The 14,658-nt window shown below is 40.9% G+C and overlaps 1 protein-coding gene across 8 annotated transcripts in view; it reads right to left on the bottom strand.

The window, feature by feature from the left end:
* Positions 1 to 4,443: 4,443 nt before the first annotated feature.
* Positions 4,444 to 14,658, bottom strand: part of LOC105465556 (RB binding protein 8, endonuclease) — a 117,008-nt gene continuing 106,793 nt past the window's right edge. For 2 of the 8 annotated variants that reach the window (XM_071085547.1, XM_071085548.1), the window contains 2 exons: positions 10,269 to 10,410; positions 5,568 to 6,068 (listed from right to left, as the gene is read on the bottom strand). In XM_071085547.1, coding sequence (XP_070941648.1) covers positions 5,971 to 6,068; positions 10,269 to 10,410 — 240 coding nt within the window. In that variant the 3' untranslated portion in view covers positions 5,568 to 5,970. Of the gene's footprint in view, positions 6,069 to 10,268; positions 10,411 to 14,658 lie in introns of all 8 variants that reach the window. The other 6 variants (XM_071085550.1, XM_071085551.1, XM_071085552.1 and 3 more) reach the window with 6 other exon arrangements.

Below are 14,658 nucleotides of genomic sequence, written 5' to 3' on the forward strand. Positions count from 1 at the left end.
ATGCCCAATACGTAGGTACACAATGTTGACTTTTGTTTTCCTCTCAAGACCATGAATTCTTACCTCTGCTCTTTGTTATATTTCAACAACAGCTATGTTGAAAGCTCTTTTTGGGCTGATGTGCTATCATTACTGTGACAAAGGTACGCAATTCATATGCTATATATCCTAGAAATTCTCTTTTGATTGCTCGGCCTCTAGTTTCCAACTAATTATTTCTCCAAAAAGAGCTCTCGGCTGGACGCACTGGCTCACACCTGTAATCCCAGCACTTTGGGAGGCCGACGCGGATGGATCACCTGAGGACAGGAGTTTAAGACCAGCCTGGTCAACATGGCGAAACCCCGTCTCTACTAAAAATGCAATAAAAATTAGCCAGGCGTGTTGGTGCATGCCTGTAATCCCCGCTACTCAGGAGGCTGAGGCAGGAGAATCGCTGGAACCTGGGAGTAGGAGGTTGCAGTGAGCTGAGATCGTGCCACTGCACTCCAGCCTGGGCGACAAGAGACTCCATTTCAAAAAAAAATAAAAAATAAAAATAAATAAATAAAATAAAATAAATAAAAAATAGCTCTCTTCTGGCCTCTGCTGGTGTGATAGCAGACAACTGTTTCATTCTTTGCTTAACTGCATGCCAAAGAATTAAAGTGTAAGGACACTTAAGTTTTCTTTTTTCTCTCTTTTCTTTTCCTCTTCTCTTCTGTGAGACAGGATCTTGCTCTGTTTCCCAGACTGGAGTGCAGTGACACAATCTCAGCTCCCTGCAGCCTCGACTTCCCAGGCTCAAGTGATCCTCCCACCTTAGCCTCCTGAGTAGCTGGAACTATAGGCACACACCACCACACCTGGTTATTATTATTATTATTACTTTTTTGAGATGGAGTTTTGCTCTTATTGCCCACCCAGGCTGGAGTGCAATGGTGTGATCTCAGCTCACTGCAACCTCTGCCTGCCAGGTTCAAGCCATTCTCCTGACTCAACCTCCCGAGTAGCTGGGATTACAGGCATGTGCCACCAACCACACCTGGCCAATTTTGTATTTTTAGGAGAGACAAGGTTTCTCCATGGTGGTCTGGCTGGTCTCGAACTCTTCTGACCTCAGGTGATTCGCCCGCCTTGGCCTCCCAAAGTGCTGGGATTACGGGTGTGAGCCACCACGCCCGGCCTATTATTATTTTTATAAGAGACAAGGTCTCGCCATGTTGCCCAGGTTAGTCTTGAACTGCTGGGCTCAAGTGATCCTCCAGCCTCAGCTTCCCAAAGTGCTGGGATTACACGCATGAGCCACTGTGCCCGGCCAACACTTCAGTTTTCTAAGGACTATTCTAACAGTTCAACTTGGCAGAGAGAAAAACTGAGGTGTCTCTTAAACTGCTAGATATGCTGATAATACACAGTTGGATAGTAAAATTTGAGATATAGTTCAAATGCTTATTTCTGTTCAAAGATATAGTTCAAAGTGGCATTTTTCAAAATTAAACTCATGGATGTTATGAGATGACAAAGATGACAAAGTAAGATTCTTAGGTGTTTCTTTAAAAGCTTGCTCTTTTAGAGAATATCTGTCAAATTTTGCCGAATCCTGACACTGTACTTAGTATTGTGCCTGGTAAAGATAAAGCACTGAAGAAATGTTTGTCAAATGAATGAACTAGTGTTATTTGGTTTATGTAACATTCGTCTTTTTACGTAACTAAATTACAAATGAAAGACCATCTTGGAGCCAGGTGCAGTGGCTCATGCCTGTAATCCTAGCACTTTGAGAGGCCGGGGCAGGAGAATCACTTGAGCTCAGGAGTTCAAGACCAGCCTGGGCAACATAGTGAAAACTCATCTCTATAAAAAGAAAAAACAAAAAATTTAAAGAAAGACAATCTTTGGAGAAATCTTTGCCCTCTTTCAAATTTATTTCTTTCAGAGGGTCTAAGAATGCCCTATATACATTTAAAAATACAAGCTAGTTGCAGTTTATTATTTTGTTATTTATTGAGACAGGGTCTCACTCTGTCATCCAGCCTGGAGCACACTGGCGCGATCTTGGCTCACTGCTGCCTCAGCCTCCCGGGACTCAAGGGATCCTCCCACCTCAGTCTCCCAAGTAGCTCCTGTGCCACTGTGCCCAGCCTAGATGCAGTTTAAACTCTTACTAATACATTCAGCCTATTGGCAGCAGCCTTCCCAGTTGGACTTTGAGAAAACTCTTCACCGCATGAAATGTTTTAGGGAATATTCTTCGGTTTCATCTGGCTTTTCTCTCAAGGTAACATTATTATGTCTTCTACACATACTTGGGTACCCATGATTAACTCATTCACACTGTCCCATTTGACAACCTTAGGTTTCAAACGGTTTAATCAGAGTATCTCTTTACTAAAGGTAGGAAAGCTGGCAGTCAAATGTTAAGTGCTGACATATAAGTTCTGCATGTTTCCTAAGTTTAAATCAATGGTCTCTAACTTTAAAAAGCTTGCTAGTGGCCAGGTGTGGTGTCTCCTGCCTGTAATCTTAGTACTTTGGCAGGCTGAGATGGACGGATCACCTGAGGTCAAGAGTTTGAGACCAGTCTGGCCAACATGGTGAAACCCCATCTTTACTAAAAATACAAAAATTAGCCGGGCATGGTGGCGGGTGCCTGTAATCCCAGCTACCCAGGAGGCTGAGGCAGCAGAACCGCTTGAACTCAGGAGGTGGAGGTTGTAGTGAGCTGACATCGTACCACAGCATTCCAGTCTGGGTGACAGAGTGAGAGACTCCATCACCAAAAAAAAAAAAAAAAGCTTGCTGGCAACCTGACATTACATGTAACTATATATAACCGTGAATGAAAATATCGTCTAACATGTCTATTATACAAATACTTTACAAATGTATAAAGCCCTTTAATATACATTATCTTTTTAAAGAAAAGCTTGAGTGCACTGTCATAAACAGCCATTTTGCATTTATGTATCTAACTCAAATTTTTTTTTGGGTTTTTTTTGAGACTAAGTGTTGCCCAGGCTGGAGTGCAGTGACGTGATCTCGGCTCACTGCAGCCTCCACCTCCCAGATTTAAGCGATTCTCCTGCCTCAGCCTCCTGAGTAGCTGGGATTACAGGCGTGTGCCACTACGCCTGACTAATTTTTACATTTTAGTAGAGATGGGGTTTCATCATGTTGGCCAGGCTGGTCTCAAGGTTTTGACCTCAAGTGATCCACCCACTCTGGCCCCCCAAAGTGCTAGGATTACAGGCATGAACCACCGTGTCCCGCCACTGAAATGTTTTTAAAATGTGTCTATTTCCTTACTCCATTTAAAGGTAGAAGTTGGTCCACAGCAGATAAAAAGGGAGACAGACCTCAGTTCACTCAACTTCACAGTGTAACTGAAGAGAAAATGAAAACTGCTATAAATGGGATGGATAGCTGTGAAGCTACTATCAGGTGGACAAACCCTCTCTGCTTAGGCTGCCTCTTAAAAAGCAAAATCCACTGGAAGTATACAGCTCCAACCACACATCCTGTGGTGCCTTGTTGAAATTCAGATGTCTCTCAAAGTCCTGGCCTTTAGAAGGACTATACTATAGTGAAGATGAGTTAGTAGATTCTGGAATTAGGCAACTATGGGTTCTAATTTCATCCCTACTAGTTATTAGAGGTAGCCATGAGATGGATAATTCTGACCTCTGAGAAGTCAGGAAAGTTATGAGGTAGGGCTTTCTGGAAACTTTTTTGTAGGGAACGAAAACAAATGGCATGTACTTTTTTTCTTCTTTTTGTGCAGAACATGGACATGATGGTAGAGGTGGTGGAGACTACTTTACAGATACCAGGATGAACACCAATATAAAGTATGGAAGAGCAGAAAACCAGGAGAAATCTGGGTCCCTAAGGCCATTATGGAGCTGCACTAGTGGCCTTGGACTGCTGACCTCTAGATTTTTTAAGGTGAGAAAAATACAGCCAGTAATTTGTTTTTTAATCTGCTGTTTTTTGGATCCTCTTTTTTTTTTTTTTGCCGCTTAACAATATTAAGTGATAAATTCACAGGGTTATTTGAGGATCGAAAGAGAAACATTTATGTGAAGAGTATAACACAGTTCTTGACATACAGTAAGTGATCAATCAATGACTACTACTATTTTTGGAAGATTAGCTGACTACCAGCAGAGAACAAAAATCAAACACAGAATAAACAATTTAGGAAGGGAAGAAAAGGGCTGAATAGAAGTGATGATAGGGTGATAAAAAATTCAGAATGGCCAGACACGGTGGCTCACGCCTGTAATCCCAGCACTTTGGGAGGCCGAGGCGGGCGGATCACAAGGTCAGGAAATCGAGACCATCCTGGCTAACATAGTGAAACCCCATCTCTACTAAAAAATACAAAAAATAAGCTGGGCGTGGTGGCGGGCGCCTGTAGTCCCAGCTCCTCGGGAGGCTGAGGCAGGAGAATGGCATGAACCTGGGAGGCGGAGCTTGCAGTGAGCAGAGATTATGCCACTGTACTCCAGCCTGGGCAAAAGAGTGAGATTCCGCCTCAAAAAAAAAATCAGAATCATGGAGCCAAACAATGTACATAAGTGGTCTGACATAAAGTATATAATCAATATGTGTAATTCCTTTTCCTATCCTATTTGTGAGAACACAAACTAATGCCACTTATTCACGAGAACCCTGATCAACAAGGAAGACCAGACTAAGCAAGAAGATTTTAGGACTCTGAGAAGTAAAGATTGTATTCATAAGGTTATTTATATTTGAGTGAGACATTCCATTCAATGTCTCTTTCATTTCTGCTTATGTAATACTGTCAAGATATGGATCAAAGAAATACACAAAAGAGACACTGATAAACAAAATGTCACTAGAAAAGATGGCACAGATTGGTCAGTCATCTTAGTGACTCATATACTAGGTCCTAGAGGAATAGAAAGTTGCTAAATAGAAAAATCTATTTTGAAACCAAATTGTTCATAACATTTGTCAGTCCACAGAAATAATACAATAGAAGTTGAACAAATGGGCAGAGAACTCAACATATTTAACCTCGAAACTGCACCAGAAAAAAAAAAAAAAAGTATGGCTGGGCGCGGTGGCTCATGCCTTTAATCCCAGCACTTTGGGAGGCCGAGGCAGGTGGATCACGAGGTCAAGAGATCAAGACCATCCTGGCCAACACAGTGAAACCCCGTCTCTACTAACAATACAAAAATTAACTGGGCATGGTGGTGTGTGCCTGTAGTCCAGCTACTTGGGATGCTGAGGCAGGAGAATCACTTGAACCCGGGAGGCGGAGGTGGCAGTGGGCTGAGATTGTGCCACTGCACTCCAGCCTGGCAACAGAGCGAGACACCTTCTCGGGGTGGGGGGAAGAAAGTATGATGAAAAGAAAACATGTGAAGAGCTGGAAAATTAGGACCAGATCAGAGAATAATGTTTACAGTACATGGGAAAGGAAAAAAAGTCGGTATTTGTGGTCACCTTGAAAGGAATTTATGACAGTATAGTACCTGATCCCAATTCAACAAAAGCTGGAGAGTTTTAAAAAACTATTAAAATATAGGCTTTCTTTTTTGTTTAAAAAAAAAAAAGACTTAAATGCTAGACACTGGTATGACCTAGAGAAGAGCAACTGATTAAGAAAAATCTGTCATGATTAAAATGAAGTCACTGCTCAATGTAAATACCAAGGGAAGATGAAGTAAAAAGAAAAGAACTGAAAGGCAACAAATCAGACTACAACTATCGTATTTTCAAAATTGTATTAGGTATCACTACACAAAGTAAATAAAAACTCTTAAGTTAGAGTGCAAAATGAAAGCGCCTTATTGTTTTAAAGGTGCAAAAGCAAAATATCGCAAACATTTTCAATAGAAAACTGATTTATAAATCCCTTTATAGAAGATCAAAAAACCAATGTTTAATACCAACTTTAAGTATAAATAAGAAGGAAAAAACTGCTCCATCCTATTGTTTCTGTTTCAACGTCTATGTCTTCTGCTCCTTGCCTTTTGGAGAAAATATTGCGTTGTAAGGCTGACGTCTTTTTGGGCGAGGACAAGGATCAAGATCTTCCTTAATATAACCTTAAAAACAAATCATAAACTTAGAAGACTGTATGTGCAACATGTATTTCTTTCAGCTTATACCTAGTAAACGTTTCTTATTTGATGCTTTGTAAGTTTATATAATTCTGATTATTAGCTTTGTGATGCTGATGATTGATCTCACTATTTAGCATGTTTCCTCATTTATAATAATGACAGCAGTAAACATTTACTAAATGGTTGCATACATCATCTCATATAACTCACATTCGTTTGAAATAGTTTCTACTATACCTGTTTCACAGATGAGGTAATAGAGACCCAAGGAAGTTAAATTACTTGTTCACAAAGCTAGCAAGTAGAGGAGCTGGGACCTGGCCCAAGCTCTTTCTTATTCCAGAACCAGAATTCTTAAACTTTCATATTCTGCCTCCTATAGGTAGTTGCAAAGGGGGACAAAGTGCTCAACATGAACTCTACTATAAATTTCAGGTACTTATCAAAAACACTTTTTACAGTAGCTATTTCAATAGATGACAATCCCTCTATACCATTCAGACTATTAGATCTCCTAAGGTGTCTCTAAACATGTAATTTTCAGGGGAAGTATTTGCTCTGCCATACGCATAGGGGTGCAATCACAGGCTCTATCCAGACTGATTCTATCTGGTGACCAGGCAGTGAGATATCACATCAAAGGTGACTCAATCTAGCTTAATAATGGGGAAAGCAGAAATACAGTGAAAGCTGTCAAGAGAGTTTGCATCTTTTGGAAAAACTATCCTACCGTTAAACATCTGGAGCTTCTCCAAAAGTGAAGAAGGTCTCTCTCCTTGTGCAGTTAAATCATCAGAACTCTTCATTGAGAACAGCTGCTTTTCAAAATTAAATTAAATTAATTGTTTTTTTGAAACAGGGTCTTGCTCTGTTGCCCAGGCTGGAGTGTAGTGGTGCAATCACGGCTCACTGCAGCCTCCACCTCCAGGGCTCAAGCAATCCTTCCATCTCAGCCGCTGGGACCACAGGCATGTGCCATCATACCTGGCTAATTTTATTATTTATTTATTTATTTATTTATTTATTTATTTATTTTTTTGAGACGGAGTCTCGCTCTGTCCCCCAGCCTGGAGTGCAGTGGCCGGATCTCAGCTCACTGCAAGCTCCGCCTCCCGGGTTTACGCCATTCTCCTGCCTCAGCCTCCCGAGTAGCTGGGACTACAGGCGCCCGCCACCTCGCCCGGCTAGTTTTTTTTTTTTTTATATATATATATATATATTTTTTTTAGTAGAGACAGGGTTTCACCGGGTTAGCCAGGATGGTCTCGATCTCCTGACCTTGTGATCCGCCCATCTCGGCCTCCCAAAGTGCTGGGATTACAGGCTTGAGCCACCGCGCCCGGCCTTATTATTTATTTTGTCTAGACCCAGGGTCTCACTCTGCTGCCACGGCTGGTCTTGAACTCCTGGGCTCAATGGATCCTCCCATCTTGGCCTCCCAAAGTGCTGGGATTACAGGTGTGAGACACTGTGCCCAGGTGAGAACAGTTTCCATAAGATGGCAAGGCTGAAATGAAATTCTAGGTGGTATAATTTTATCATCTGACATTTATTTAATGCTAGTTTTTCTTCTAGTGGGTAAAAATTTTAGATGTTTATCTGTAACTGACAAACACAGGCCTAAAGCCTGAGGGCTACTAATTAATTAAAAAGTCAAATCATAAATATTCTAAACACTACTATACTTTTCAATCACATACCAGAAGACACATCCCGTTTTCATAAAACTATTTTTTTTTAAGACAAGTCAGGTACAGTAGTGAGAACGAAGGGAAAGAGTAAAAGAAGGAGTTTGATCTGTAACTGAACGATCAACTGAGATAACTAATGGCCTCTGGAACAGCTAAAACTCAGTATTTTAAACCAAAAGGTAAGACTTAGTCTGCACCTGGGTAGTCTTTGGACCATGGAGAAAATACCAAAAAATAATAAAGAGGTCAGATAAGTCCCTGCTTAGCTAATATTCTTCCTCTCTTGTGGCTTTTTTCTAAACAGCTTCATTCAAGTATACTTGGTATATATAAACTGTACATATGTAATGCGTTTAGTTTATATATATATATAAACTATACATATGTAATGCGAATATTTAGTTATGTTTAAGGATGATTTTGAATTAAAATTCTTCATAAAACTAAGAGTATATTGTCTTATTAAAGAGAATGTCTGACTGAATGTCTATACCAACATTCATTTAATAACAAATGAGTTTTGAACTATATGTGCCACATACAAAAAAAGTCTAAGAATACAATCATGTAGAGAATAAAATCTTTAGTTAAAGAGGTCCCTTCAGGCCAGGTGTGGTGGCTCGAGCCTGTAATCCCAGCACTTTGGGAGGCCAAGGCGGGTGGATCACTTGAGGTCAGGAGTTCGAGACAGGCCTGGCCAGAATGGTGAAACCCCATCTCTACTAAAAATACAAAGAAAAAAGAGCTGGGTGTGGTGGCGTGTGCCTGTAGTCCCAGCTATTCAAGAGGCTGAGGCAGGAAAATCGCTTGAACCTGGGAGGTGGAGGTTGCAGTGAGCTGAGATCATGCCACTGCACTCCAGCCTGGGCCTTGCAGAGACTCCATCTCAAAAAAAAAAAAAAAGGCCCCTTCATAAAAACTAGTTATTAAATGCTCTATGAGCTCCTCTGGAATGATATTTTCACAACAAAGGGTCTGTGAAATGGACCCTGCTTAATTAAATAGCTCTTTTAAGGCTAAGGACTCGAGCTTTTCATTTCATTTAAACCAACGATTACAATGAAGTTCAGACCTTAGTGACTATGAATTACTATATGCCTGGAACAGTGGCAATGTCCAGATTAATAATCCTAGCTTGAGCACAGAAATGGGAGTATGCTACCCCAAAGAAAGTTATATGACATGAAGACTTCAGATCACATACCCAACTAACTTAACTTCGGTAGAAAATATAAAACCAGAAAAGTGTGGATCTATATTTCTTAGCATTATGCTGCTGGTAAGACAGAACAAAAATTACTACTCTTGACCTTTTATTAACAGCCTAAAAGCTGAATATATTCTCAAATTATATTAAATGTAAGTGTCATATCTAAACAAGCTAGTTGCATGTCAACAACCTAACAAATAAACATCTTTTTAATTCAGATACCATTTATAAACATACAGCATTCTGGATAAGTGAGGTTTAAAAATCCAAAATTCATAGCAGGAGATTTAAAAAGATTCTCTCTTTTTAAATATAACTTTGCTAGTAGTTTTTGTTAGGTTATTTATTTTATTTAAAGTCATTTTGGCTGGGTGCAGAGGCTCATGGCTGTAATCCCAGCGTTTTGGGAGGTCAAGGCAGGAGGACCACTTGAGGCCAGGAGTTCCAGACCAGCCTGGGCAACAGAGTGAGACCCTGTCTCTAGCGAAAAACAAAACAAAAAAGTGCTGGGTGTGGTGGCACATGCCTGTAGTCCTTGCTACCTGGAAGGCTGAGATAGGATAGTTTGAGTCCATAAGTCGGAGGCATCAGTGAGCCATGACTGTGCATGCCACTGCACTCCAGCCCGGGTGACAGAGTGAGGCCCTATATTTAAAAAAAAAAAAAAAAAAAAAAAAAAAAAAGTCATTTTGATGATACAATAAAAGAGAAATTGTTTTTTGAAATTTGGTAAAGCAGAATAATATAAGCACAATCACATTAAAGTGATATAACCAATCTCTAATTCCAACTAAATTACTGAAGAGTCCTTTTATCTTTAGGAATGTTTTTATGTCACAAAACTACCACCCAACCTGCAGAAAAGGTAAAGAAACCATAGAAAAAAAGGTGCATGTTCACATTTGGGCACATACAGTATTTTATTTTATTATCTTATTTCATTTTATTTTTGAGACAGAGTCTTGCTCTGTTGCCCAGGCTGGAGTGCAATGGCACAATCTTGGCTCACGGCAACCTCCATCTCCTATGTTCAAGTGATTCACTTGCCTCAGCCTCCCCAGTAGCTGGGACTACAGGCGTGTGCCACCATGCCTGGCTAATTTTTTGTATTTTAGTAGAGATGGGACTTCACCACGTTGGCCAGGCTGGTCTTTAACTCCTGACCTCAGGTGATCCATCCGCCTCGGCCTGCCAAAGTGTTGGGATTATAGGCATGAGCCACTGTGCCCGGCCAAGTATTTAAAAAAATTAATTATAAAATGTTGCAATCTATACTCTCACCTCTTTCCATACAAGTCTGAGTGGAAGGAAAACCAACTTCCCAAAAATTCTCTGGTGTGTTGGGTGGAATGTAGCGGAATCGGTGTCTTGAGCAGGAAGCCAACTTCTTTTCTCTTTCTTCTGCTGGCATATCTGCATAATACTAACAATAAAAACTGGTAAGTTTTTTCACTGAAGAATAATAAATGGAGTGTTATGCTTATTGATTATAAACTAGAAGCTAAAAAAGCCATTTACTAAGATATTCAGCATTCTAAGGAAACTTAATCCTCACTGATGATACTATTAGTAATTAATTCTTATAGACAGTACTGATGTTGGTCTGTGAAGTGCCTGCTTCACTGATGAGAAAAGGAGCTTGTATCACAATGTAAACCAATAAAGTGCTTCCTTCATCCATAAAGTCTTGCAATGAAAAAAAAAGAAAAGCCAGTTGAACTTGACAGTGTGCTTAGTGATACAGTGGATTTATACACTGGTAGAAAGTCTTTATCCTTATTAGGCCAGTAACAAAAATTCAGAGGTCTACATGTTTCTTAATTGTTATCTGAATATAATGTGTGTTTCAAGGTAATTTTCCGATCTCTACGGTTTTAAAAAACAATTTAGATCTGAATGTTGTAGGCTCCATGAGTTCTCCCTTTAAGGTTTCAGTTAGGATCAAAAGCATACTATTTTTTGGCAACTGTGAAAACACAGAACTTGAACTTCATGCACACAAGGATAAAATTATATGTAAAAATTGTACAGGTTTTTAAGGCCTAGACCTAATGAAAACAAAGCAGTAGTATAAGGTTTAATAGAACATAGATGGACAGAATCACTTTTTTTTTTTGAGAGACAAAGTCTTACTCTGTCACCCAGGCTGGGGTGCAGTGACACGATCTTGGCTCGCTGCAACCTCCCACTCCTGTGTTCAAGTGATTCTCTTGCCTCAGTTTCCCAAGTAGCTGGGACTACAGGCATGTGCCACCATGCACAGCTAATTTTGTCTTTTTAGTAGAGACGGGGTTTTACTATATGTTAGCCAGGCTGGTCTCGAACTCCTGACCTCAAGTAATCCACCTGTCTCAGCCTCCCAAAGTGCTGGGATTACAGGAATGAGCCACCCAGAATCACATATCTAATCTAGCCAATTCCTTCACTTTACACTTGAGAAATTGAAAATGAAAGTGGTAATTTGCTAAAGATATCACCTATTGAAAGTGACAGACTTAAAACTAGAATTTAAGTTTGAAGTAAAAGCTTTTAATACATTTCTATTTTACGTAGATTAAAGGCTTTAAAGAAGTGTGAAACAACTTTATTCAGGTATCTTTTTCATCATTCTCACGGCCCTAAGTTTAAGCCTTTGTTACCTTAGTCTGGGCTTTGGGATGAGATGACCTTAGAGAATCAGGGATTACTGGAAAAAACATTGCCACTGAATTAAAACATACTTGAGAAACAGTAGTCGGTCAGTGCAGTTCTAAGACGGCAAGCAAATGGGTGAGTGGTAGAACAGGAAATCAGAGAGGAAGTGCAGTGCCAGAGTTTGTTGTCCTTGATAAGGACTTTAGATTCTTTTTCTTAGTGGGATGGGAGGACACTAAAGGATTTTGGGAATGACATGATTTAACTTTCATTCTAAAAAAAGGCCATTCATTGCTGAGCTGAAAGTACATTGTTAACAGACAAGAATGAAAAGTAAAAGAGAATGAGGACAGAAGTACATGGGAACTCTATGTACTTTCTGTACAACTTTGCTGTGAACCTGTAACTGCTCTAAAAAAATAAATATTTATTTATTTCTTTGAGATGGAGTTTCGCTCTTGTTGCCTAGGTTGGAGTGCAATGGAGCGATCTCAGCTCACTGCAACCTCTGCCTCCTGGGTTCAAGCGATTCTCCTGCCTCAGCTTCCCTAGTAGCTGGGATTACAGGCATGCACCACCACATCCAGTTAATATTTGTATTATTAGTAGAGACAGGGTTTTACAATGTTGGCCAGGCTGGTATTGAACTCCTGACCTCAGGTGATCCACCCGCCTCAGCCTCCCAAAATGCTGGAATTAGAGGCGTGAGCCAGTGTGCCCAGTCAAAATAAAAGTTTTAGAGTAAAAAATAAATGACCAGGAGAGCACTTAGAAGCTATTACAATTATAAAATGTTGGCTGGGTGCAGTGGCTCACGCCTGTAATCCCAACACTTTGGGAGGCCGAGGTGGGCGTTTCACAAGGTCAGGAGATTGAGACCATCCTGGCTAAGACAGTGAAACCCCGTCTCTACTGAAAATACAAAAAAATTAGTCAGGCGTGGTGGCGGGTGCCTGTAGTCCCAGCTACTCGGGAAGCTGAGGTGGGAAAATGGCATGGACCCAAGAGGCAGAGCTTGCAGTGAGCTGAGATGGTGCCACTGTGCTCCAGCCTGGGCAACAGAGCATGACTCCATCTCAAAAAAAGAAAAAAAAAAATTAAAAATGTTGCCTTGGTCCAGGGCATTAGTGGTGGTGATAGTAAGTGGATGGATATGGGATATATATATATATATTTTTTTTTTGAGACGGAGTCTTGCTCTGTCGCCCAGGCTGGAGTGCAGTGGCCATATCTCGGCTCACTGCAAGCTCCGCCTCCCGGGTTTACGCCATTCTCCTGCCTCAGCCTCCCGAATAGCTAGGACTACAGGTGCCCGCCACCTCGCCCGGCTAGTTTTTTTTTTTGTATTTTTTAGTAGAGACGGGGTTTCACAGTGTTAGCCAGGATGGTCTCGATCTCCTGATCTTGTGATCCGCCCGTCTCAGCCTCCCAAAGTGCTGGGATTACAGGCTCGAGCCACTGCACCTGGCCTGATATGGGATATATTTTGAAGGAAGAATCAACGAATCAATGGGGTTTGTTGATACATAAGTTATTGAGATGTGAAATAAAAAAGTAGTGAATAACTACAAGATCTCAGGACATATAGGAGATTCAGCGGTGAGGTTTGGGAATTGAGGGCAGATATTGTATGTTTGTTTTTGGACGTGTGAAATTTGAGATCACTACTGCAGATCCACATGAGTATTGCACACTCAACTTGTGGAATAGGCAATGGGATACATTTAAGAACTGCAAGCTTGTAGTTAGTATTTAAGTACATGGGACTGGCACTTACACTTCTGTGTATGATTGAGTAACAGAACAGATTCACCCTCCTACCTAAATTAACTAGAAAAACTAAAATGTACACAATAATGTTTTGCAGAGATTGGATAACAGAAAGCACGGGAAATGATTATTGAGAATGAATGCAACTTAACAGCTTTTCTATCAAACTAGCTTTTTTCTAACTAGTAGCATTAGTTCTAGATCGTAGAATTATGGATATAACTAAAAATCAGAGATTTACTCAATGCGGACCATATTCTTTTTTTTTTTTTTTTTTTTTTGAGACGGAGTCTCGCTCTGTGTCCCGGGCTGGAGTTGCAGTGGCCGGATCTCAGCTCACTGCAAGCTCCACCTCCCGGGTTCACGCCATTCTCCTGCCTCAGCCTCCCGAGTAGCTGGGACTACAGGCGCCGCCACCTCGCCCGGCTAGTTTTTTGTATTTTTTAGTAGAGACGGGGTTTCACCATGTTCACCAGGTTGGTCTCGATCTCCTGACCTCGTGATCCACCCGTCTCGGCCTCCCAAAGTGCTGGGATTACAGGCTTGAGCCACCGCGCCCGGCCGCGGACCATATTCTTTAAGAAATCATGATATATTGAATTTGTGTAATGATAACTCACGAACTCACATTATAGGCTTTTGCTTGTATTGCCAAACTGCTTTTCAAAATAGTGATCCCCATTGTTAGTACATAAGAGCATATTTTTACCCAATGCTTACCTGCATTACAATCTAGTCATACTTTCACATATAATTTTCATGTGCTTGGTTATCAAATTTTCTAGCCCACAGGTTAAAAAGGAAATTTAAAAGGGGAAGTAAATTGCTGAAGGCAGGCATCTGAGAGCTAATGGACAACAAGGGAAGAAATAAAAACAGCATGTTCCAGGTCAAAACAGAACCTGCCTGGGACTATTTAGTAAAAGGACAATCAGTACAGTTGGCCCTTCATATCCTTGGGTTCTGCATTCATGGATTCAACCAGCCATGGATCAAAAATATTCAGGAAAAAAACCTGCATCTGTATTAAACATGTACAGACTATTTTTCTTTTTCTTTTTTTTTTTTTTTTTGAGACGGAGTCTCACGCTGTTGCCCAGGCTGGAGTGCAGTGGCGCGATCTCGGCTCACTGCAAGCTCCGCCTCCCGGGTTCCCGCCATTCTCCTGCCTCAGCCTCCTGAGTAGCTGGGACTACAGGCGCCCGCCACCGCGCCCGGCTAATTTTTTGTATTTTTAGTAGAGACGGGGTTTCACTGTGGTCTCGAT

Source organism: Macaca nemestrina, chromosome 19 (assembly GCF_043159975.1).
Source record: "Macaca nemestrina isolate mMacNem1 chromosome 19, mMacNem.hap1, whole genome shotgun sequence".
Classification (NCBI taxonomy): domain Eukaryota; kingdom Metazoa; phylum Chordata; class Mammalia; order Primates; family Cercopithecidae; genus Macaca; species Macaca nemestrina.